This window comes from Bufo bufo, chromosome 2, assembly GCF_905171765.1.
Source record: "Bufo bufo chromosome 2, aBufBuf1.1, whole genome shotgun sequence".
In the NCBI taxonomy this organism is placed as follows: Eukaryota; Metazoa; Chordata; class Amphibia; order Anura; family Bufonidae; genus Bufo; species Bufo bufo.
In genome coordinates this window covers 313,069,579-313,094,058 of record NC_053390.1, presented here as the reverse complement: position 1 = coordinate 313,094,058, position 24,480 = coordinate 313,069,579, and the positions used below count along the sequence as shown (strand labels likewise).

Here is a 24,480-nt window from a genome sequence, read left to right as displayed (position 1 = left end):
AGACAGGCCAGTACATCAGGAGACGTGGAGGAGGCCGTAGGAGGGCAACAACCCAGCAGCAGGACCGCTACCTCCGCCTTTGTGCAAGGAGGAACAGGAAGAGCACTGCCAGAGCCCTGCAAAATGACCTCCAGCAGGCCACAAATGTGCATGTGTCTGCTCAAACGGTCAGAAACATACTCCATGAGGGTGTTATGTGGGCCCGACGTCCACAGGTGGGGGTTGTGCTTACAGCCCAACACCGTGCAGGACGTTTGGCATTTGCCAGAGAACACCAAGATTGGCAAATTCGCCACTGGCGCCCTGTGCTCTTCACAGATGAAAGCTGGTTCACACTGAGCACATGTGACAGACGTGACAGAGTCTGGAGACGCCGTGGAGAACGTTCTGCTGCCTGCAACATCCTCCAGCATGACCGGTTTGGCATTGGGTCAGTAATGGTGTGGGGTGGCATTTCTTTGGAGGGCCGCACAGCCCTCCATGTGCTCGCCAGAGGTAGCCTGACTGCCATTAGGTACCGAGATGAGATCCTCAGACCCCTTGTGAGACCATATGCTGGTGCGGTTGGCCCTGGGTTCCTCCTAATGCAAGACAATGCTAGACCTCATGTGGCTGGAGTGTGTCAGCAGTTCCTGCAAGACGAAGGCATTGATGCTATGGACTGGCCCGCCCGTTCCCCAGACCTGAATCCAATTGAGCACATCTGGGACATCACGTCTCGCTCTATCCACCAACGTCACGTTGCACCACAGACTGTCCAGGAGTTGGCAGATGCTTTAGTCCAGGTCTGGGAGGAGATCCCTCAGGAGTCCGTCCGCCACCTCATCAGGAGCATGCACAGGGAGGTTATACAGGCACGTGGAGGCCACACACACTACTGAGCCTCATTTTGACTTGTTTTAAGGACATTACATCAAAGTTGGATCAGCCTGTAGTGTGTTTTTCCACTTTAATTTTGAGTGTGACTCCAAATCCAGACCTCCATGGGTTGAAAAATTTGATTTCCATTTTTTAATTTTTGTGTGATTTTGTTGTCAGCACATTCAACTATGTAAAGAACAAAGTATTTCAGAAGAATATTTAATTAACTCAGATCTAGGATGTGTTATTTTTGTGTTCCCTTTATTTTTTTGAGCAGTGTATGAAAGTATGGAGGCCTATTGATTGCATATGCATTGGTATTTTGAAACTATTAGGACTCTGCACCTCTGTGCAGAGGTCTCTGTATGGCTCAATCAGAAAATTTGCTGTCCATGTAGCAGCCCCTCCATGACCTTGATAATCTTTACCATTTATGGTTTTTCTTTGAATATGTTTTTTTTAGAAGTGTTCTAAGCTAGTGCAAAATTATTTAATTTTGTTTGGGTAGAACTGAAAACGACTTTTCTGAATTCAGTTCTGGAAAAATATAGATTCGGAGGCAATTGATTCGAAGTCCAATTACTTTATATCAATGCAGTAAAATAGAGAATGGAAATTTGTGAGTTCTGTGTGTATGAACTGTATAGTTGTTTTATTTTAGTTCCTCTTTTAATTTCACTGAAGATAATTATAATGACTGTCCCCACCTATCCCCTCCATACATCTCTACCCTAGTCTGCTGATATCACTCCACGCATAGTTTCTGGTCCTCACAAGACCTTCTTCTATGCATTTTCTTCTCTCCTCATGTCTGCTCCACATATCATCATACCCAAGATTTCTCACCCTTTCCTACCTTCTAAACTCCGAAAAGAAGCCTTAAAACCCGACTCTTTAAACCCCATGGCCACTTCATTAACATGCAAGCAGCTTCTATCCTACATTCTGTCTTTTTTTTTTTTAATTGATTGTCACTCAGGGTTGCTTCCTAAGTGGACAGTTTGATTTCACAGAAGTGTGATTGACTTGGAGTTACATTGTGTTGTTTAAGTGTTCCCTTTATTTTTTTGAGCAGTGTATGTCTTCTCCTTTAGAGGCAATGTTTCAATTGGAGAGTGGCTCCATACTATAGCATCAAAGATGGCCCTTCTGCCTTATGCATCCAATTTCATACTGAGGCATATGGGATTTGTTCTAAAATTAAGTGGTCACTAACCTTTGAATATGTTGCATGAATTAATAGTACATGTGAATATAAACAACTTTGGAATATACCTTACCAGTGAGGAGTGTATTTTTCTGCTATTATCGGGATCTTCAAATCTCTGCTACATCACTCTTGAGAGACTAAGGTTATTAGCTCACTGAAGGATCAGATTACTACCCATATAAGTCTATGAAGAGGTGAGGGAGGTGAAGGTGTGAGCTGATGGTGAAAAAATATAGTATTATACTATATATCTACTGGAGGTATTAATAAAAGACTACTAATAATTATAATTGTAGAATTAGAAGTACTACTGATAATAATTGTGTAAGTAATATCCCACAGAAATTAAACATATCAGCTATAGTATAAATATTCACAAATGTATTCGAGTGCATAGCAATAATGATGTTTAACATTTTAGATAAAACAACCATCAACTGAACACATGCTATATTTTATATATTAAAGAAATTAGTGTGAATTCCAAAATGTAGACTTCTACCACCAACCCTAAAAAGCACAACTCTCATAGACACAACAATCAATGCAAAATGTTAATGAACATAAAAAGAGCACATTCGCATAAGAGCAAACATAGTTTAATAAAATACTAATTTACATACCCAGGTCACTTCTGAGTTCCATTTTAAAGGGAATACCGGTATGTATTTTTTTGTGCCAGTTAATACCACATAGCAACACACATTCTTTTTTATTTTCTGATTGTGCATTTATTTTATTCTGTTTCCTGGACACAATTATGGGGACAGACATCTTGCCTGAGATGTTTTTACAGCAGCCACCACAGGCCATAGACTGGAGGGTAGTTCATTGACTTCTATGAAAAGAGTTTTCTAGACATGCTCTGTGACATTTGCAGTCAGAGGTCAGGACGGAGTACATAAGCTGTGATATCACCTATTGTGAATGGTGGTTCCTGTTTTATCTATAAATAGATGATACCTGTCATAGTAATTCTGCCTGTGATGATAATAAGATGACTGCTGAAAAGTGATCTATACAGACCAAGAAGTGGTGTTTATTATTAGACTTAATGGCCAGTGTGAAAACTGCAGATTTTTTATTTATTTTTTTAAATAACATCACTAAATATTATTTAAAAATATGACATAAAAACTTGATATAAACAGTAATTCATTTTCTGATGACAAATTCCTTTCAAAGCATTTAATTATGAAGTATAAGGTGCTATGTTCCCTCATTCAGTTTTATCAATTGTGAAATGTTGATTTCATTTGACTCTAATAACAGTTCTATCATGTTAGATCAAGCAGACTTTATAGACATATCTTTAATTTAAACATTTTATTAAACTATAAAAATACAAATGAAATGTATTGAGTAAAATATCTACTTTCATTTTATAGGTCCCAAGTTACAACTTCTGTTGTGGATATCAAGTCTTAAGAATTTTAAGGACATGGCAGAAGTCACAAACCAGTTGCCATATTTTTTTGGCAACATAACACGTGAAGAAGCTGAGAACTATCTTAAGCACGGAGGTTTGAGTGATGGCCTGTATTTATTGCGGCAAAGCAGAAGTTACCTTGGAGGTTATGCCCTATCTCTATCTCATAGTCGAAAATATTACCATTATACGATAGAAAGAGAGTTGAGTGGAACTTATGCAATAACTGGTGGAATATCACATAACTCTCCAACTGAGCTATGTAATTATCACACTCATGAAAGTAGTGGACTTGTCTGTTTGTTGAAGAAACCCTGTAGTCGTCCATCTGGAGTTCAACCAAAAATAGGACCTTTTGAAGACCTCAAGGAAAATCTTATCAGAGAGTATGTACAACAAACATGGAATTTACAGGTAAGGTCATTCCTTCATGTGCTTGTATGTAGGCAACTCTCAATGTGATATTTAAACTCTCATTAATAGACAAACTATGATTCAAATGTTGATATAAAAATATTGACATGATTTGGGTATACTGGAAATGCCATTGAAGAACCTTGTAATTGGAGAGAGAAGTCAGAGCACAAACAAAAATACGCTACCGGAAAATGAAAAAAAGAACACCTGGAAAATGTAATGCAATTGAGCCGAGATTGACAAAAAATGTTTTCAATTTCTAGTGCTGCTTGGCCAATGATCACACAACCCAGGTGGTGTACCCTTTATTTTGGCTTCTGCAGCAGGGTATTTGTACTATTTGTACTTGCGGCTATAAAGGCTCCACTCTGGCATGGTAACAGTCAGATTCTGAATAAGCTCTTTTAACTTGACTCATAATTCAGCTTTATTGGTTGTTGGCTGCTGAGCATGGGAGATCATTTCCCCATCCAGTCCCAGACATTCTAGATGGGGAGAGATCTGGTGATATAGCTAGCAAGGGCAGCTGCTTGATGCCCTGAAGAGCACGTTGTGTAGTGCTAGGAGTGAATTATCTTGTTGGGACACCATGTCTCCTAACTTAGTCACAAAAGGCAGTAGGAATGGTTCCATAATATCCTGGACATGTTGAAAACTAGTTAATGTTCCTGCCATGAATATCAGATGGGAATAGCAATGGTAGCTAAAGGCAGCTAATGGTGCTCCATGAAAACTGGTTAGTCCTGTGTGTCACTATGCATGATGGCAGCAGGCACTCTCCAACCATCCTATGAACTCCAATGCAGCCATCATTTGTGCCAATGCAGAATCTGCTTTCATCATCGAACACTGTTATTTACCATTCATGACTGAGATTGAGGGAAAGCAGAAGAGTGCCTGCTCTTAAGCTTGGCATCTAAAGTGGCATACTGTTCATTTTTTTTCATACAGTATATATGCAATCTTTATCTTGACACTTTGAAACGGCTCCATATGAATGTCTTGGTTCCTTCGCTATTCTTTCCTATATGTACAAAGTGCTTGTTCCTTACTCTACATATTCTCCATTGATGACAATTTCCTATCGTAACCATGCCACCAAAATTTCCTATTATTACTCATTCAGGCAATATACTGTACTTACTGAAGTTGTGTTAGTCTAACTAACATCCTTAGCTCTCTTTATATAGATTGTAAAGGTATTAGACTGAACCCGTCCACACTGGATACTTTCATGTTTTACATCTATTAACCTCTTCTCGACATCCACCATACAGTTATAGTGAGATAGTCATGTGCATTCTGCATTTTGTGTCCGCAATGCGGACAATAACAGGACAGATTCAATTTTTTTGTGGAATGCCCATTCGGACATAAGGCAACGTCATGCACATGGGGTTATTTCCATTTTTTGAAGCCCCATTGAAGTGAATGGTTCCGCATAAGGGCTGCAAAAAAAACAGAACGGACTCGGAAAAAAACGAACGGGGTCATTTATTAAACATAAATACACCTATATTAGGCGTATTTCTGGTGCAGATTTCGGCGCAAAATAATAATAATGCTGTGAGTATCGGGATCTGTCAATGCAAAAACATTTTTAAATAGCTTTTATTATGCAAAAGTAGCAAACCTTATAAAATATGGTTATACCAACTGAAAAGTAAAAATATACCTCTTTGAATGTGACAAATTGCCTGGTCACTAAGGTTTAAAACTAAGGGGTTAAAAGGGTTATTATCCCACAACTTTAAAACTCTGATTCCACACATATCTGGAAGACATTGTCCCCTCTCTGTAGGTGGGCAGCACTCGTCACATGAGACAAGCATCTGTATATCTCCCAAGATGCACTGCAGTTAGCGCTTGTTAATCTCTTTCTCCCCTACATAGAACATAGTCCCTTATATAGCCTCAGAGATGCGTATGGTATGTCTAGATGGAGATATATGAAGAAAAGGCAACAGGAGCCGCACTGCGACAAACAATGTCAGCGGAGTGCAAGCGGCTATGGAGGCGGTCCCCCTCCAAGGCATATAACAAAAAGAAATTCCGCAGCACTTCCAAAGCGTAAAATGAAAAAATAGTACTTTATTTACCAGACAGCAACGTTTCGATCCTTCTCTCTGGGATCTTTCTCTTTTTGTTAGATGGAGATATAGCTATATACTTTCTATGAATTTAGAAGTAGGGATGAATGACTGAAAGGTGTCTGGACCACTTCACCTGCTTCTCTATGAGAGCACTATTCAATCACTGAGATGAGGAAAGGGGCATGTTAGGGGCTTGTTAAGAATGCAGGAGGATAAACAGCAGGAAGTGATACCAGAGAACAAAATGTAATGTACATAAAAAAGAACGATATTTTTATTCCATGTATAGTGCAATAATAAGTCACAAAACATAATGCTGCCGGAACGGAAGACATCCTGATGCATCCTGAACGGATCTCTTTCCATTCAGAATGCATGAGGACTAAGCGCTTCTTTTTACGGTATTGAGATCCTCTGCCGTATCTAACTACCGGAAAACAACAACACAAGTGTGAAAGTAGCCTAAGATGCCACGCAAGGGGCATAAAGAGATCTCATAGGGTCCTATAACAAAATTAACATGTGCCCCCTTTCTCCAAGTGATATTTCTGCCAAATTTTAGATTTTTTAATTAAGTGGAGAATGTTTTTAATAATAAAGAAAAATTGTGCTTCGTCTTTACTCGACTTCTGTGTCAGGAAACGTGGAACAGGTGCTACATAAATGTGGTGCTCATTTTGAACCTAAATTTTACATTGATAAATCTCCCCCATAGAGCTGTATATCCCTGCATCCTCACAAAATATATTACAAAACTGGCTGCCTGCAGAGACCAGTGGGGGAGCCCAGAACCTAGAAATATATAGTTACCATTTCCCTCAATCAAAGCTGTAAAACTTCTGTGCACTAACCTCCCCCTAATAGCACCTGTAGGAAAATGCAATGAATCTACCTTATGTCGGGAACATGAAACAGGAAAAGCCCCCCACCAACGCCATCAGGCTTCATAGAAGTCTCCCAAGCAATCACATGGTCTTCCGCCATAGTACGATAGGTATGCCACTGTGTCAAACAGTGTGCAACTCTGGCAGTGAAACTGTAGGTGCATTTCAATGCAGTCCTATCATTACAATCATTTTTCACTAATTATTTTATTATTCACAGAGTGAAGCTCTTGAACAAGCTATTATCAGCCAAAAACCCCAGCTAGAGAAGCTGATTGCCACCACTGCTCATGAAAAAATGCCTTGGTTTCATGGCATTATTTCAAGAGATGAATCTGAACAACTGCTATTGCATGGTATAAAGTCCAATGGAACCTTTCTGTGAGTAAATATTACATATCATAATCTTACACATTAAAAGTAATTGATAGGAGACAGTGATAAGTTTATTTGCATGGAAGCATTACTCATCTCACCATTCATGTTGTAGTCCCTGCTGCTATCCACTTCCTACTCTAGTTTCCACAAACAGGAAACGGCTGGAAATGGCCACTCAGCCATTCTCTGGCTGCACTGGTGACCCATGATGTAAGCCAGTGATTGGCTGAGTAAGCATTTTTGCCATTTCCTGTGTGTCAAGCTGGGAATGGGAAGTGCAGAGCAGCATAGTCCAGAGCAGCATCTGAATGGCAGCAGCTAGGTATAGTTGAGGTGAGTAATGCTTATTTTTTGTTTTTAATCCCCATTTGGCTCTTTAAAAAAAAGTATCACATTGGAAAACCCATTTAACAGCTCGCTTTTTGGACTTTAGAGTAGACACAATTTTTTTTATTCTTAAAGGTATACTGAACCTTATGTAGAAAGTGATTATAAGTGGCTTACAGTTGTATTTCTGTGAATATATGAAAATTACAGGTGGTACCTAATAAATCATACTCAACTGGTCCCAACCATTTTGATCCAGTGTCCTGGCTTTGTTTGGTGATCCTCCAGTCCCTGGCTTGTTTACTTCTAACTGGAGTATGGACAGAGTTATATGTGTTGCTGCAGCCAATGACGAGCCTCAGAAGTGACATGTCTCCAAGTGTCATGTTAATGCTGGGTCCATAAGCTCGGGACAAGAAGAACCTTGAACAAACCCATGACACTAAACCAGAGCAGGTGGGAGAAGGGGAGTATAATTATTTTATTAGGTACCACACGCTAGGGGGCCTACTTAATATGAGCCAAAACCCCTTTAAACATGGCTTATTTATACTCCCATCTCCCTACATGTCACAGCTTATATATATATATATATATGATCTAAAAATTTATATACAGTATGTATGATTTTTTCAGGCTGACTAAAGTTGGGATATTAAATAACCCGCTACTTGCGGTTGACAGTGCATATCAGTTAGCAGTTTATAAAAATGCTGTGTTAAGATATGTGCCTGTAAATAATGTACAGCCAGGTCCATAAATATTGGGACATCGACACAATTCTAACATATTTGGCTCTATACACCACCACAATGGATTTGAAATTAAACGAACAAGATGTGCTTTAACTGCAGACTATCAGGTTTAATTTGAGGGTATTTACATCTAAATCAGGCGAACGGTGTAGGAATTACAACAGTTTGCATATGTTCCTCCCACTTGTTAAGGGACCAAAGGTAATGGGACAATTGGCTTCTCAGATGTTCCATGGCCAGGTGTGTGTTATTCCCTCATTATCCCAATTACAATGAGCAGATAAAAGGTCCAGAGTTTATTTCCAGTGTGCTATTTGCATTTGAAATCTGTTGCTGTCAACTCTCAAGATGAGATTCACAGAGCTGTCACGATCAGTGAAGCAAGCCATCGTTAGGCTGAAAAAACAAAACAAACCAATCAGAGAGATAGCAAAAACATTAGGCGTAGCCAAAACAACTGTTTGGTACATTCTTAAAAAGAAGGAACGCACCGGTGAGCTCAGCAAAACCAAAAGACCCGGAAGACCACGGAAAACAACTGTGCTGGATGACCGAAGAATTATTTCCCTGGTGAAGAAAACACCCTTCACAACAGTTGGCCAGATCAAGAACACTCTCCAGGAGGTAGGTGTATGTGTGTCAAAGTCAACAATCAAGAAAAGACTTCACCAGAGTGAATACAGAGGGTTCACCACAAGATGTAAACCATTGGTGAGCCTCACAAACAGGAAGGCCAGATTAGAGTTTGCCAAACGACATCTAAAAAAGCCTTCACAGTTCTGAAACAACATCCTATGGACAGATGAGACCAAGATCAACTTGTACCAGAGTGATGGGAAGAGAAGAGTATGGAGAAGGAAAGGAACTGCTCATGATCCTAAGCATACCACCTCATCAGTGAAGCATGGTGGTGGTAGTGTCATACGTGGGCATGTATGGCTGCCAATGGAACTGGTTCTCTTGTATTTATTGATGATGTGACTGCTGACAAAAGCAGCAGGATGAATTCTGAAGTGTTTCGGGCAATATTATCTGCTCATATTCAGCCAACAGCTTCAGAACTCATTGGACGGTGCTTCACAGTGCAGATAGACAATGACCCAAAGCATACTGCAAAAGCAACCAAAGAGTTTTTAAGGTAAAGAAGTGGAATGTTATGCAATGGCCAAGTCAATCACCTGACCTGAATCCGATTGAGCATGCATTTCACTTGCTGAAGACAAAACTGAAGAGAAAAAGGCCCCAAGAACAAGCAGAAACTGAAGACAGTTGCAGTAGAGGCCTGGCAGAGTATCACCAGGGATGAAACCCAGCGTCTGGTGATGTCTATGCGTTCCAGACTTCAGGCTGTAATTGACTGCAAAGGATTTGCAACCAAGTATTGAAAAGTGAAAGTTTGATTTATGATTATTATGTCCCATTACTTTTGGTCCCTTAACAAGTGGGAAGCACATATGCAAACTGTTGTAATTCCTGCACCGTTCACCTGATTTAAATGTAAATACCCTCAAATTAAAGCTGACAGTCTGCAGTTAAAGCACATCTTGTTCGTTTCATTTCAAATCCATTGTGGTGGTGTATAGAGCCAAAAATGTTAGAATTGTGTTGATGTCCCAATATTTATGGACCTGACTGTATTTCTCACTCTTCGACTAAAGTGCCAGCATACCTTTCGATGACTGTGAAAATTTAACTCAATCTTTACCTGCTTACAGTGTAACATCTCTATTGTATAAGCTATTACTCAAACAGTGTGTATCTAGATGAAATACACAGTAGTGTGTTACTAAATGGTGCTGCAGCCCCATCCAAAAGTTAAAGGGGTTGTGCAGCTATTTAGATTGATGACCTATCCTCAGAATAGGTTATCAATATCTGATCGGCGGGGGTCCGACACCCTTGGCGATCAGCTGTATTCCATGCGAGCGCTGCTTCCTGGTCTTTACACTACGTGTCGTCTCCTGTGGAGCAGTGGTATAGTGAATAGAGCAAGTACTTGCTATTATGCTCTCGCTGGGTATATAATAAGCTATCAGTGGTAATTAACTCTGTGAAAATCAGGTACTCATGTACCCGACCAGCAACATGCCCTCCTGAATTCAACTATGTTCCGCATCTCACCTCCTAAGCCCCCTGCTACATATCTTAATCAGAGACAACTGGAAGAGGAGGAGAGAAAATGGCCTCTATGGTTGGCCACCACAGAGGGGCAGCGTTTGGGGCAATATATTGTGCAGCACTGTGGTGTGTTGTATTTTGCGCCATGGTATTGCTGAGCCCCCTACTTTTGTTGCCCCACCTCCTGTCAATTTAGACCCTCCTACAATACAGGGCCACTTTTAGGAATCTTTTTACAGGGCCACTTTAGGTTCCCAATCTACCCCTGGGAGGAAGTAGTGCTCGCATGGAGTGCCGCCTCCTCTACAAACAGGTGACGGCGGGGGTGCCTGGTGTCGGACTCCCGCCGATCAGAGATTGATGACCTATCCCGAGGATAGATCATCAATTTTAATTGCTGCACAACCCCTTTAATTCATCCTTAAAATTCTGCTGCACATATACATCAATTTATCTATGTCTTATGAAATACTTACTTCATCTGTAGCATAGTGCAAGAAATTTACCCCAATTACTACATCCATGACTACTCCATGTTATGTCAATAAGTGCTAACAAGTCCATTACTCGTGTACCTGTTTTATTAAATAGCTGTATAAGGATAGCTGCCATCCTTGCATTATACTGTAGCAGCATGTTTGGAATCATATCTGTCTAAAGTTCATCTGCATAATTCCATAATTCCATTCTGCTGTACTACTGTCCTGTATCAAATTTTATATATATACAGTATATATATTTATATATATATATATATATATATATATATATATATAGCATTTGCTAGCTCCAGATTACCAGAAATGACATGATCTGTAAATATGCTGAATTTGTTTGTGGTTTCTTAGCTGGTAGAATTTTCTTGTCACATCCTGTACTGACCAGTGGTTAGCAAGAAGCAGTTTTTATAAAAGTGAAACTGGCTGTTGTCTTCAAAAATAATAAATGTAGCAACAATCACTCAATATTTTGTGCTGCTTGTTGTATATCACTTAGGCAAGAATGTAAAAGTCCAATATTATCATTCAAGACTATTTATTCTGCCTCCCTCAGACTACAGTAGCTTAGGCTACTTTCACACTAGCATTTTTACTGGATCCGGAAGGCTTTTAGCAAAAACACTTCTGTTACTGATAATACAACCATCTGCATCCGTTATGAACGGATCCGGTTGTATTATCTTTAACATATCTTTAACTTTGCCAAGACAGATCCGTCATTAACTTCATTGAAACATTAACTATTGTGGTAGATTGTGCCAGAGAAAACCGATCCGTCCCTATTGACTTGCATTGGGGGTCATGATGGATCCGTTTTGATCAGTTTCCCAGGACGGAAAGCAAAATACAACATGTTGCGGTTTGCTCTCCGGTCTGGTAACACAACTAAAGGGAACGGAATTTTGCATTTTGGAACATTCCATTTTGTTCAGTTCAGTTTTGTCCCCATTGACAATGAATGAGGACAAAACTGAAGCGTTTTTTTTTTTTCCGGTATTGAGATCCTATGACGGAACTCAATAACGGAATACTTAAACGATCGTGTGAAAGTACCCTTAGATCTCCTGGTACATCACCATCTACAGTTCTAGACTGGTAAACATCACATCTTCCCCTTTTCATATAATGAACTTTACTTCTTGGAATTATGAGTTGGAAATACTTACATGTCTGTGTGTGTGTGTGTGTGTGTGTGTGAGAGAGAGAGAGCCTAGTACAGAACTGTGTGTTTCTGAACAATATACACTCACCTAAAGAATTATTAGGAACACCTGTTCTATTTACCATTAATGCAATTATCTAGTCAACCAATCACATGGCAGTTGCTTCAATGCATTTAGGGGTGTGGTCCTGGTCAAGACAATCTCCTGAACTCCAAACTGAATGTCAGAATGGAAAAGAAAGGTGATTTAAGCAATTTTGAGCGTGGCATGGTTGTTGGTGCCAGACGGGCCGGTCTGAGTATTTCACAATCTGCTCAGTTACTAGGATTTTCACGCACAACCATTTCTAGGGTTTACAAAGAATGGTGTGAAAAGGGAAAAACATGCAGTATGCGGCAGTCCTGTGGGCAAAAATGCCTTGTGGATGCTAGAGGTCAGAGGAGAATGGGCCGACAGATTCAAGCTGATAGAAGAGCAACGTTGACTGAAATAACCCCTCGTTACAACCGAGGTATGCAGCAAAGCATTTGTGAAGCCACAACACGCACAACCTTGAGGCGGATGGGCTACAACAGCAGAAGACCCCACCGGGTACCACTCATCTCCACTATTAATAGGAAAAAGAGGCTACAATTTGCACGAGCTCACCAAAATTGGACTGTTGAAGACTGGAAAAATGTTGCCTGGTCTGATGAGCCTCGATTTCTGTTGAGACATTCAAATGGTAGAGTCCGAATTTGGCGTAAACAGAATGAGAACATGTATCCATCCTCTGATGGCTACTTCCAGCAGGATAATGCACCATGTCACAAAGCTCGAATCATTTCAAATTGGTTTCTTGAACATGACAATGAGTTCACTGTACTAAAATGGCCCCCACAGTCACCAGATCTCAACCCAATAGAGCATCTTTGGGATGTGGTGGAACGGGAGCTTCGTGCCCTGGATGTGCATCCCTCAAATCTCCATCAACTGCAAGATGCTATCCTATCAATATGGGCTAACATTTCTAAAGAATGCTATCAGCACCTTGTTGAATCAATGCCACGTAGAATTAAGGCAGTTCTGAAGGCAAAAGGGGGTCGAACACCGTATTAGTTTGGTGTTCCTAATAATTCTTTAGGTGAGTGTATATGCATTGTCTAAGGGGTACTCTTGCTGCTACCATCCCATTTCTGTCATGGGGCCACCAATGCTGCTGCCACCAACCCCACTCTGTCACTACTTGAATCTTGGGGCACTGCACGGTTAATTCCACGGCGATAAATTAGACCTGATACTAACATTGACCTGTAATACTGATGCACAGTAAATCTACAGCTAAGGGTACTTTCACACCAGCATTTTTGTTTTCTGGTATTGAGTCCTGTCACAGGAGCTCAATAACGGAAAAAAACGGATCAGTTTTTATCCGGTATTGAGTCCCTAGGACGGAACTCAATACCGGAAAAGTTTAACGCAAGTGTGAAAGTACCCTTAGGGTACTTTCACACTTGCCACAGAGAATTCCGGCAGGCAATCCGGATGCAAACTGAAGGCATTTGTCAGACGGATCCGGATGCGGATCTGTCTGACAAATGCATTGAAATACCGGATCTGTCTCTCCGGTATCATCCGAAAAAACGGATCCGGTATAACATTTTTTAGCATTTTTTAAGGTCTGCGCATGCCGGATCCATTTGATGGAACACTTAATGCCGGATCCAGCACTAATACACTTCAATGTAAATTAATTCCCGGCAAGTGTTCAGTATTTTTGGCGTGCTGCGGTATTTTCTCCATCCAAAAAACGTAAGAGGGACTGAACTGATGCATCCTGATGCATCCTGAACGGAATGCTCTCCATTCAGAATGCATTAGCTATTTAGCGCAGGGCATGGTAGCGCATCGGAGCTTAAGATGCCAACATCAGGGATGCTGCCTGGGTGAAAATAAGGGTACGTCCGGGTTCAGCTCTGACCCCTGAAAATCCCTTTAACAGAAGGGATTAGCTAGGAATCTTGGTGCACACCATTACTGCCACTGCTGTGGTCAACTTGAATCTTGGTGCTCTGCACAGTTAAGTCCACTGTAATAAATTAGACCTGAAACTTTTATTGACCTGTAATACTGACACACAGTAATTCAACAGCTAACAGAAGAAATTAGCTATAAATCTTGGTGCCCTGCACAGTCATGTAGGCGGTGATAAATTACAATTGCATGTAATACTGACACAACAGTAGCTACAGAATGGATTAAGTATGAATGTGGGTGCACTAGAACATAATGCACACAGCCATACACTCCCTTTGCACTCTCCCCGCATTATCCCTGCAGTTTACGTTCCAAGCCCTCATATTGAGATTGGGCCACAAGGGAGTCACACTGTCTGTCAACAAATAATGAAAAAATGAATAGCGGCACTCACCATAAAGTAATATTTGCAGCTTTATCCTAGTTAAAAACTGGAAAGTGCGCTCACTGCACAGATGGCTCAGGCAACAGCTGTTTCGTGCTACCTGCGCTTTGTCAAGCCTCCCATGACATGGTCGGGGTGTGTGCACAATTTATAACACTCCCTATGATGCGTCATGCTGAATAGTGATGAGCGGCAGGGGCAATATTCGAATTTGCGATATTTTGTGAATATTTTGTAGAATATTCATCATATATTCGTGAATTTGTGAATTCGAGATTATATTCTTGATTGCAAAAATCGGCAATGTATTATTCGCGTAATGCGCGTGAAATACCGGCGTGGGGTAGGCAACTTTTGGTTGCTAGGGATGTTGCTAAGCTGTGACAAAGCCTTTTTGTGACGAAACCAACCTCGCCACTGGGTGGTGGAGAAGCCTGGTTACCAGCCTCTTGCCCCAGGATTATGGGCCCTCTCATCATCCAGGCTTCCTTTGTTCACAACGGACTTTTACTAACTTTTGAACCCCTGGTCTAATTCGTGCCATTTTGGAATATTTTAAATGTCTGTGTGTACTGTAATATACATTGTATATTTGAGACAGACATTTGAGTAGTGATGTCTGTCCTATTGTCTCCACGTGTGTATTGGCGATTTCCCTTTGTCCTGAAAGATAATTGACTTACTCCTCGGTTGTCTCCAGGACAGAAAACACTGTGTATTCTCCTGCCTGTGATACAATTGCATCAACCCATTGTGTAAGGTAATTGTATCACAGGCAGAGGGGAGGATTTTTGTGTGGGAGTGTCTGAGTGTATTGTACGTGTTTATTGGTTGTTTTTACAAAACCCTGTGGGTGGTAATCTTGTTGGAAAATGTGTATAAGTCAATGCTTGTGTGTTCAATAAAGAGTTCCTGTTTTACCCTTCATCATGTTGAGGCTGGTGTTTGGGTAACTGATCGACACTGGGGATTGCTATACGCTGAAGATTTGCTATACTCCCCTGGCTATACTATTAGCTCTTGTAAAAGCTGTTCCTGCTCTCTGGATTTAGGAGAGGTTCACCCACTGGAGCCTGGAGCCTTGTCGTAGGCCCAGGGTGGGTAGGAGACGGTGAGACCTCAACCAAGCTTCGGCAGTTCGTGGGGTCTGCAGCACTTACAGTGTCAAGTGGAGTGCTTGGAATCCTCGGGAAGCACTAGGAGCATCATTCGACGGAGGTACCCGGTCGGGGTGCCAGGAGATCCGTTACATTGGTGGCAAGCAGTGGGATGGCGTCCTAGTGATAGGAGAAGCAGCTCGGAGACACTGTTCGTGGATTGACTAAATTGAGAGCAACGCTAGTATCCGTACAGCACCCCTGGCTACAGCAGCAGGATGGAACCAGCAGTGGCATACGATGAGGAAGACCTGTATGGCCGGGATGCATTAAGGAAAGGCATCTGGTACCAGGCCCTGGGTAATGTACAATACCAGCGAGGTGAGAGTCTCCCCAGTGGAGAGCAGCGATTGCAGAAGCAAGTGGCCCTGTGGATGCCCTTCCTGGGAGAGCAGCCCCTGGAGGAATGGGTGAAGGAACTAGAGCACCGGGTATGGCAGGAGCTATGTTTGGAGGATGCCTACCAGGCGCTCTGGTGGTATATGGCACAGTATATACCCTGGACAGCTGAGCATGACAAGCCAGACAGAGAGGAGTTTGATGGTCCTGGCTTGTTATGGGAGTCCTTTGCAGAGCCTGACTTCGGGAGCCCTGCACAGTCCAGACTTCAGAACATTTTCTATGAGAGGGAGGCAGGATTGGGATGACCCCCACGAGGTAGAGCTGCAGCATATGTCCCCTCAGGCTGAGGGGCATGCCTGGGGTACTCATACCATAGGTTATGAAGTGCTGATATAGAGCATTACTTTGCATAAAAATTGCATCCTACAGTCTTATGTTTATAAATTTTACTCAATATGTTATAAAGATGATGATTGTACAATATTGCAAAGCAAATATCATAATCCCATGTTTACGATTTGAATGCATTTTTAAAATGTTGTATTGAATATTTAATAGCAATTTATTGTTCACAGGGTTTACCTTCATTAACTCTACATTTTGTGTTTTAGAATAAGAGAACGGGACAACAATGGATCATATGCCTTGTGTTTGCTTCATGATAGGAAGGTTTCACATTATCGCATTGATCGAGATAAAACAGGAAAACTGTCAATACCAGAAGGGAAGAAATTTGACACTTTGTGGCAGGTATGCCTGTACATTTTAGTGCATATCAATACCAATATTCTGTGATTACATATAACATATATAACATATAGTATGTGATATAAACCAGAGGGCTTACAATCTCTCCAAAATGATCCATACCAATTTCATAAAGTGTTCCATATGTTAATTTTTCCAATTGGAAAATTAGACATCGTTAAATTGTCAAATTTCTTTAAAAACTCTTAAACCCTTGGAGAGGGTTGCTGTAATGTATTTTTTTGTCTAGAACAACTTGACCTCCTTTTCAGCTAGGGTCATCACCCAACTCTCCAGGGGTGTAGATATAGCAGAAGCAGGGGAAGCGGCTGCTTTGGGACCCAAACTTAGAAGGTGTCCACCTACAATAGAAGGAGGACTAAAAGATTTTTATTGTCAGGGCCCCCTTTAACAGTATTATACAATGACAGTATGTACAGTGACACTGTAGGAAACAGACGGACTGGCTGCCTGGCCTCGTCTGAGAGTGCGATTTTGACTAGCCTCACAAGTGGGGGTGGCACAAGAGTAGGGAGGGGGGCTGTTAATCAATTTTTCTGTCGGGCCCGATCAGTTACAGGCTCCGATCAGTTACCATGGCAACCTGGACACCTTTGAACCTTCCCAAGGCTGCCATGGTAACTTCCCTGCTGCGCTGTGCATGAGGCATGAGCAAGGTGCACGTCAAAATCCTTTTCACCCTAATAGATATATATTGGAGTGGTGGGAAGAAAAAATGAAAATGCAAAACCAAAAATGGGCCCTGTATTATATGCTCTAAAAACAATACAAACAATGAAGAACTTTAAAAAATGGACTGAGAATAAATATAAAAATGTACACATTAAAATTGTAAATGGCTAATACATCCTATTTCTTGTTGTTATGTTGATTGATGCTTATTATTGTAAGACAATTTTTATATAATGGAGTTCACACCTCCTTTTCAAAGTACTCTGTATATGATAACCATTTTGCAATAAAGCTTTTTGAAAACTTAAAAGAAAAATAATAAAAAAAAAAATTGTAAATGGCTCTGTTCTGTAAAATGGAAAACTACTGATAGAACAGACATTCTGTTTTAACACCATAGACATGAATCCCTTTAAAAAAAAAGAATGATTTAAATTTTCCAAGTGTAAAATTTAAAACTATCCAAATATATATTATGAACTGAAATGAGGGATTTATAGGGTTGTGACATAACAGGGGATGGCTACCTTTGGATTGTCTGGCTGCACAGCATTATGGGTCATACCACGTTCCTGGGCTTCTTTCACTTTGTAACATGTGGAGCAGCCATTTTAGAAAAATAGCTGATTTGTTACCAGGAAGTGCAAGAAAATGCAGATTCACTCAACACAAATTATTATTCTTTGCACTGAATTGGATTTAACATGTTCACTCAATGTTTAATTACCATTAGTGTTAATCGAGCATGCTCGGCCGAACACCGAGTGTATTTAAATGTAATTTAGCATCTATTTCTGAAAAGTTTCTGCTGATATTTGAACTCCCAACCCTTCGTACATTAGAGGCAAGGACCTTATCCACTCTATAAAGCTGAATGCTGAACAGTGTTTGAAAAACGTCATAGTAGTTTCTGATGTAGTAAGTATTCCTATTCAGTAGAAGACTTATTTTATACACTGCCTGTCCAAAATAAAGTCGCCACCAAAAAAAAAAAAGTCACACACTCTAATATTTTGTTGGACCGCCTTTAGCTTTCATTACTGCACGCATTCGCTGTGGGATTGTTTTGATACGCTTCTGCAATGTTACAAGATTTATTTCCATCCAGCATTAATTTTTCACCAAGATCTTGCTTTGATGATGGTAGAGTCTGACCGCTGCGCCAAGCCTTCTCCAGCACATCCCAAAGATCTCAATGGGGTTAAGGTCTGGACACTGTGGTGGCCAATCCATGTGTGAAAATTATGTCTCATGCTCCCTGAACCACTCTTTCACAATTTGAGCCCGATGAATCCTAGCATTGTCATCTTGGAATATGCCCGTGCCATAAAGGAAGAAAAAATCCATTGATGGAATAACCTGGTCATTCAGTATGTTCAAGTAGTCAGATGACCTCATTCTTGGAGCACATACTGTTGCTGAACCTAGACCTGACCAACTGCAGCAACCCCAGATCATAGCACTGCCCCCACAGGCTTGTACAGTAGGCACTAGGCACGATGGGTTCATCACTTCATCTGCCTATCTTCTTACCCTGATGCACCCATCACTCTGGAACAGGGTAAATCTTGACTCACCAGACCACATGACCTTCTTCCATTGCTCCAAAACCCAATCTTTATGCTCCCTAGCAAATTAACATAGTATAACATAGTAACATAGTACATAAGGCCGAAAAAAGACATTTGTCCATCCAGTTCGGCCTGTTATCCTGCAAGTTGATCCAGAGGAAGGCCAAAAACCCTGTGAGGTAGAAGCCAATTTTCTCCACTTTAGGGGAATAAAAAATGCCTTCCCGACTCCAATCAGGCAATCAGAATAACTCCCTGGATCAATGACCCCTCTCTAGTAGCTATAGCCTGTAATATTATTAAGCTCAAGAAATACGTCCAAGCCCCTCTTGAATTCCTTTATTGTACTCACCATCACCACCTCCTCAGGCAGAGAGTTTCATAGTCTCACTGCTCTTACCGTAAAGAATCCTCTTCTATGTTTGTGTACAAACCTTCTTTCCTCCAGACGCAGAGGATATCCCCTCGTCACAGTCACAGTCCTGGGGATAAATAGCTGATGGGATAGATCTCTGTACTGACCCCTGATATATTTATACATATTAATTAGGTCTCCCCTCAGTCGTCTTTTTTCTAAAGTGAATAACCCTAATTTTGATAATCTTTCAGGGTACTGTAGTTGCCCCATTCCAGTTATTACTTTAGTTGCCCTCCTCTGAACCCTCTCCAGCTCTGCTATGTCTGCCTTGTTTACAGGAGCCCAGAACTGTACACAGTACTCCATGTGTGGTCTGACTAGCGATTTGTAAAGTGGTAGGACTATGTTCCTATCACGGGAATCTATGCCCCTTCTGATGCAACCCATTATCTTGTTGGCCTTGGCAGCAGCTGCCTGACACTGGTTTTTGCTGCTTAGTTTGCTGTTTATTAAAATTCCTAGATCCTTTTCCATGTCAGTGTTACCGAGTGTTTTACCATTTAGTATGTATGGGTGACTTGCATTTTTCCTTCCCATGTGCATAACTTTACATTTATCAGTGTTAAACCTCATCTGCCACTTATCTGCCCAAGCCTCCAATCTATCCAGATCCCTCTGTAGTAGTATACTGTCCTCATCAGTGTAAATTACTTTACACAGTTTAGTGTCATCTGCGAAAATTGATACTTTACTATGCAAGCCTTCTACAAGATCATTAATAAATATATTGAAGAGAATAGGGCCCAATACTGACCCCTGAGGTACTCCACTAGTGACAGTGACCCAATCTGAGTGTGTACCGTTAATAACCACCCTCTGTTTTCTATCACTCAGCCAGTTACTTACCCACATACAGATGTTTTCTCCCAGTCCGAGCATTCTCATTTTATATACTAACCTTTTATGTGGTACAGTGTCAAATGCTTTGGAGAAGTCCAGATATACGACATCCATTGATTCGCCGCTGTCAAGTCTAGAACTTACCTCCTCATAGAAACTGATTGAATTAGTCTGACATGACCGATCCCTCACGAAGCCATGCTGATATGGCGTTATTTGCTTATTTCCGTTGAGATGCTCTAATATAGCATCTCTCAGAAAACCTTCAAACAGTTTACCTACAACAGATGTTAAACTTACCGGCCTATAGTTTCCAGGCTCTGTTTTTGGTCCCTTTTTGAATATTGGCACCACATATGCCACGCGCCAATCCTGTGGGACATTCCCTGTCAGTATAGAGTCTGCAAATATCAGAAATAAGGGTCTGGCTATGACATTACTTAATTCCTTTAGGATACGGGGGTGTATGTCATCCGGTCCTGGCGATTTGTCTATTTTAATCTTTTTAAGTCGCTGATGTACTTCTTCCTGGGTCAGACAGGACACTTTTAATGGGGAATTTATTTTTACATTCTGCATGTCATCTGACAGTTTATTTTCCTCAGTGAATACATTGGAGAAAAAAATATTTAACAGCTTTGCTTTCTCCTCGTCGGTCTCTGCGACTCCCCCCTCATTACTCTTTAAAGGGCCAACACCTTCAGATTTATACTTTTTAACATTTATATAATTGAAGAACATTTTAGGGTTAGTTTTACTCTCTTTGGCAATTAATCTCTCGGTCTCTAGTTTGGCCGCTTTTATTTGTTTTTTACATGTTCTATTTTTTTCCTTATAGTTTTTCAGTGCTTCCGTGCTACCTTCCTGTTTTAGTGTTTTATATGCTTTCTTTTTGTCATTTATTGCTTTCTTTACAGTTCTATTTATCCACATTGGTTTCTTTTTGTTCCTTAACCTTTTATTACCATACGGTATGTACCTCTCACAATGAGTTTTTAGGATGTTTTTAAAGATATCCCATTTTGTGTCTGTATTTGTGAGGACTTTGTCCCAGTTAGTTTGGCCTATGGCCTCTCTTAGTTGGCTAAATTTAGCTTTTTTGAAGTTTGGTATTTTTGTTCCTCCCTGTAGAAACGCTCTTTTGAATGATAATTGGAAGGTTATTACTTTATGGTCACTATTTCCCAGGTGTCCCCCAACCTGCACGTCTGTTGTTCTGTCAGGTCTATTGGTTAATATTAAGTCCAGTATGGCCGTCCCTCTAGTCGGGTCCTGAACCAGTTGGGAGAGGTAATTGTCTTTGGTTATTGCCACGAACCTGTTTCCCTTATGAGATATACAAGTTTCAGTTTCCCAGTCTATATCTGGGTAGTTGAAGTCCCCCATAATAACCACCTCATTATGATTTGCCGCCTCGTCTATCTCGTTTAGTAGTAGATTTTCTGTGGACTCTGGTATATTCGGTGGTTTATAGTAAACTCCTATTAGTAATTTATTGTTGTTTTTAGCTCCATGTATCTCTACCCACAGTGACTCCACATGTTCATGTCCCTCACTTATATTTTCTCGGGCTGTGGGCTTTAGACAGGACTTTATATAAAGGCAGACCCCTCCCCCTCTCCGGTTTTGAAGATCCTTTCTAAACAGACTGTAACCTTGTACATTAACTGCCCAGTCATAGCTTTCATCCAGCCATGTCTCAGTTATTCCCACTATGTCATAGTCCCCCTCACACATCACTAATTCCAGTTCACCAGTTTTATTAGTCAGGCTTCTGGCATTAGTATACATACATTTGAGAGGTTTATGTATATTTTTTACCCTACACCTTTCCTTCTGTACTGTTCTAGTCCCTCCTTCCATTCCTCCCCCATTCTTATTACCTTGCCCCCGGTCTCTATCTGCACTATCTTCCCCTCCTATAACGTAATTACCCTCCCCCCCAGTCCCTAGTTTAAACACTCCTCCAACCTTCTAGCCATCTTTCTCCCCAGCACAGCTGCCCCTTCCCCATTGAGGTGCAGCCCGTCCCTACGATAGAGCCTGTAGCCGATAGAAAAATCGGCCCAGTTCTCCAGGAACCCAAACCCCTCCTTCCTACACCAGTTTTTGAGCCACTTGTTAATCTCCCTAATCTCCCATTGCCTTTCTTGTGTGGCTCGTGGTACAGGCAGTATTTCGGAAAATACTACCTTTGAGGTCCTTGCCCTCAGCTTTTGACCTAAATCCCTGAAATCATTTTTAAGGACTCTCCACCTACCTCTAACTTTGTCATTGGTTCCGATATGGACCATGACCGCTGGATCATCTCCAGCCCCTCCCAGTAATCTGTCAACCCGATCCGCGATGTGTCGAACTCTAGCGCCAGGAAGACAGCACACTGTTCGGCGATCACGGTCTTTGTGACAGATTTCCCTATCTGTTCCCCTAATAATGGAGTCTCCCACTACCAGCACCTGTCTGGCCTGCCCTGCTCTCCTGGTTCCCTGCTTACTGGAGCTGACATTCCCCTGACTGGCAGAGGAAGTGTCTGGCTGCAGCAGTGCCGTCCCCGGACTGACATCCCCCTCATCTGCCAAACGTGCAAACTTGTTGGGGTGTGTCAGATCAGGGCTAGCCTCCCTGGCACTCTTCCCTCTACCCCGCTTTCTAACTTTTACCCAGCTAGCTACCTCACTTTCCTCAGCCTCCTCTCTGTCACCCTCCCCCTCATCTACCCCAAAGAGTGCTTGCTCGGTGAGAAGCAAACTCTTTTGCAAATTATCAATGCCTCTCAGTGTTGCAACTTGCCCATTTAGAGACTCGATCTGCGATTCCAGACGGGTAATTTGCTCACATCTAGAACAAAGATATACACCCTTGAACTCCTGTTCCAGGACTGCATACATCATGCAAGATGTGCACTGGACTGCGTTGTAAATTGTGCAACACATACTAAATGGGGATTACAACAGTAAAAAAGTAAAACAGTATAAATTATTTAGATCCTGTCTGCTGTAGTCGAAGGACCACGTAAAATTAAGCCAACAACACACAAGGAAATTATATCTAACCTTAGTTCCCAAACTCCTTTTCTTGAACTCCTGGTTTTTTAACTCCACTTAATAAGAAGCCACTTAGTAGAGCAGCCTCAGAAAGAGCAGGCTCTGAAGAGTGTAAGTGGTTCAATTTATAGCACCTGGTTGCCCCAGGCACTCGCCTTAATTAAGCAGAGAGAGAAAAAAAAAAAAAAAATCAAGTTTAAATGCAAGTACGAGAATACAAACACTTAACTTTCAATGATCTCTGCTGCAATCCACACTCAGCCACCTGCAATCACTCCCACAAAACCACACACAGCTCTAGAACTCCTGGTTTTTTAACTCCACTTAATAAGAAGCCACTTAGTAGAGCAGCCTCAGAAAGAGCAGGCTCTGAAGAGTGTAAGTGGTTCAATTTATAGCACCTGGTTGCCCCAGGCACTCGCCTTAATTAAGCAGAGAGAAAAAAAAAAAAAAAAAATCAAGTTTAAATGCAAGTACGAGAATACAAACACTTAACTTTCAATGATCTCTGCTGCAATCCACACTCAGCCACCTGCAATCTCTCCCACAAAACCACACACAGCTCTAGAACTCCTGGTTTTTTAACTCCACTTAATAAGAAGCCACTTAGTAGAGCAGCCTCAGAAAGAGCAGGCTCTGAAGAGTGTAAGTGGTTCAATTTATAGCACCTGGTTGCCCCAGGCACTCGCCTTAATTAAGCAGAGAGAAAAAAAAAAAAAAAAATCAAGTTTAAATGCAAGTACGAGAATACAAACACTTAACTTTCAATGATCTCTGCTGCAATCCACACTCAGCCACCTGCAATCACTCCCACAAAACCACACACAGCTCTAGAACTCCTGGTTTTTTAACTCCACTTAATAAGAAGCCACTTAGTAGAGCAGCCTCAGAAAGAGCAGGCTCTGAAGAGTATAAGTGGTTCAATTTATAGCACCTGGTTGCCCCAGGCACTCGCCTTAATTAAGCAGAGAGAAAAAAAAATAAAAAAAATCAAGTTTAAATGCAAGTTCGAGAATACAAACACTTAACTTTCAATGATCTCTGCTGCAATCCACACTCAGCCACCTGCAATCACTCCCACAAAACCACACACAGCTCTAGAACTCCTGTTTTTTTTAACTCCACTTAATAA

At 41.2% G+C, this 24,480-nt stretch overlaps 1 protein-coding gene across 5 annotated transcripts in view; it reads left to right on the top strand.

The window, feature by feature from the left end:
* The window catches only part of SYK (spleen associated tyrosine kinase), a 186,315-nt gene that overhangs the window by 62,811 nt on the left and 99,024 nt on the right, over positions 1–24,480 (top strand). For all 5 annotated transcript variants that reach the window (XM_040416945.1, XM_040416946.1, XM_040416944.1 and 2 more), the window contains 3 exons: positions 3,460–3,914; positions 7,115–7,275; positions 16,647–16,785. In XM_040416945.1, the coding sequence (XP_040272879.1) occupies positions 3,513–3,914; positions 7,115–7,275; positions 16,647–16,785 (702 nt within the window). In that variant the 5' untranslated portion in view covers positions 3,460–3,512. The remainder of the gene's footprint in view (positions 1–3,459; positions 3,915–7,114; positions 7,276–16,646; positions 16,786–24,480) is intronic.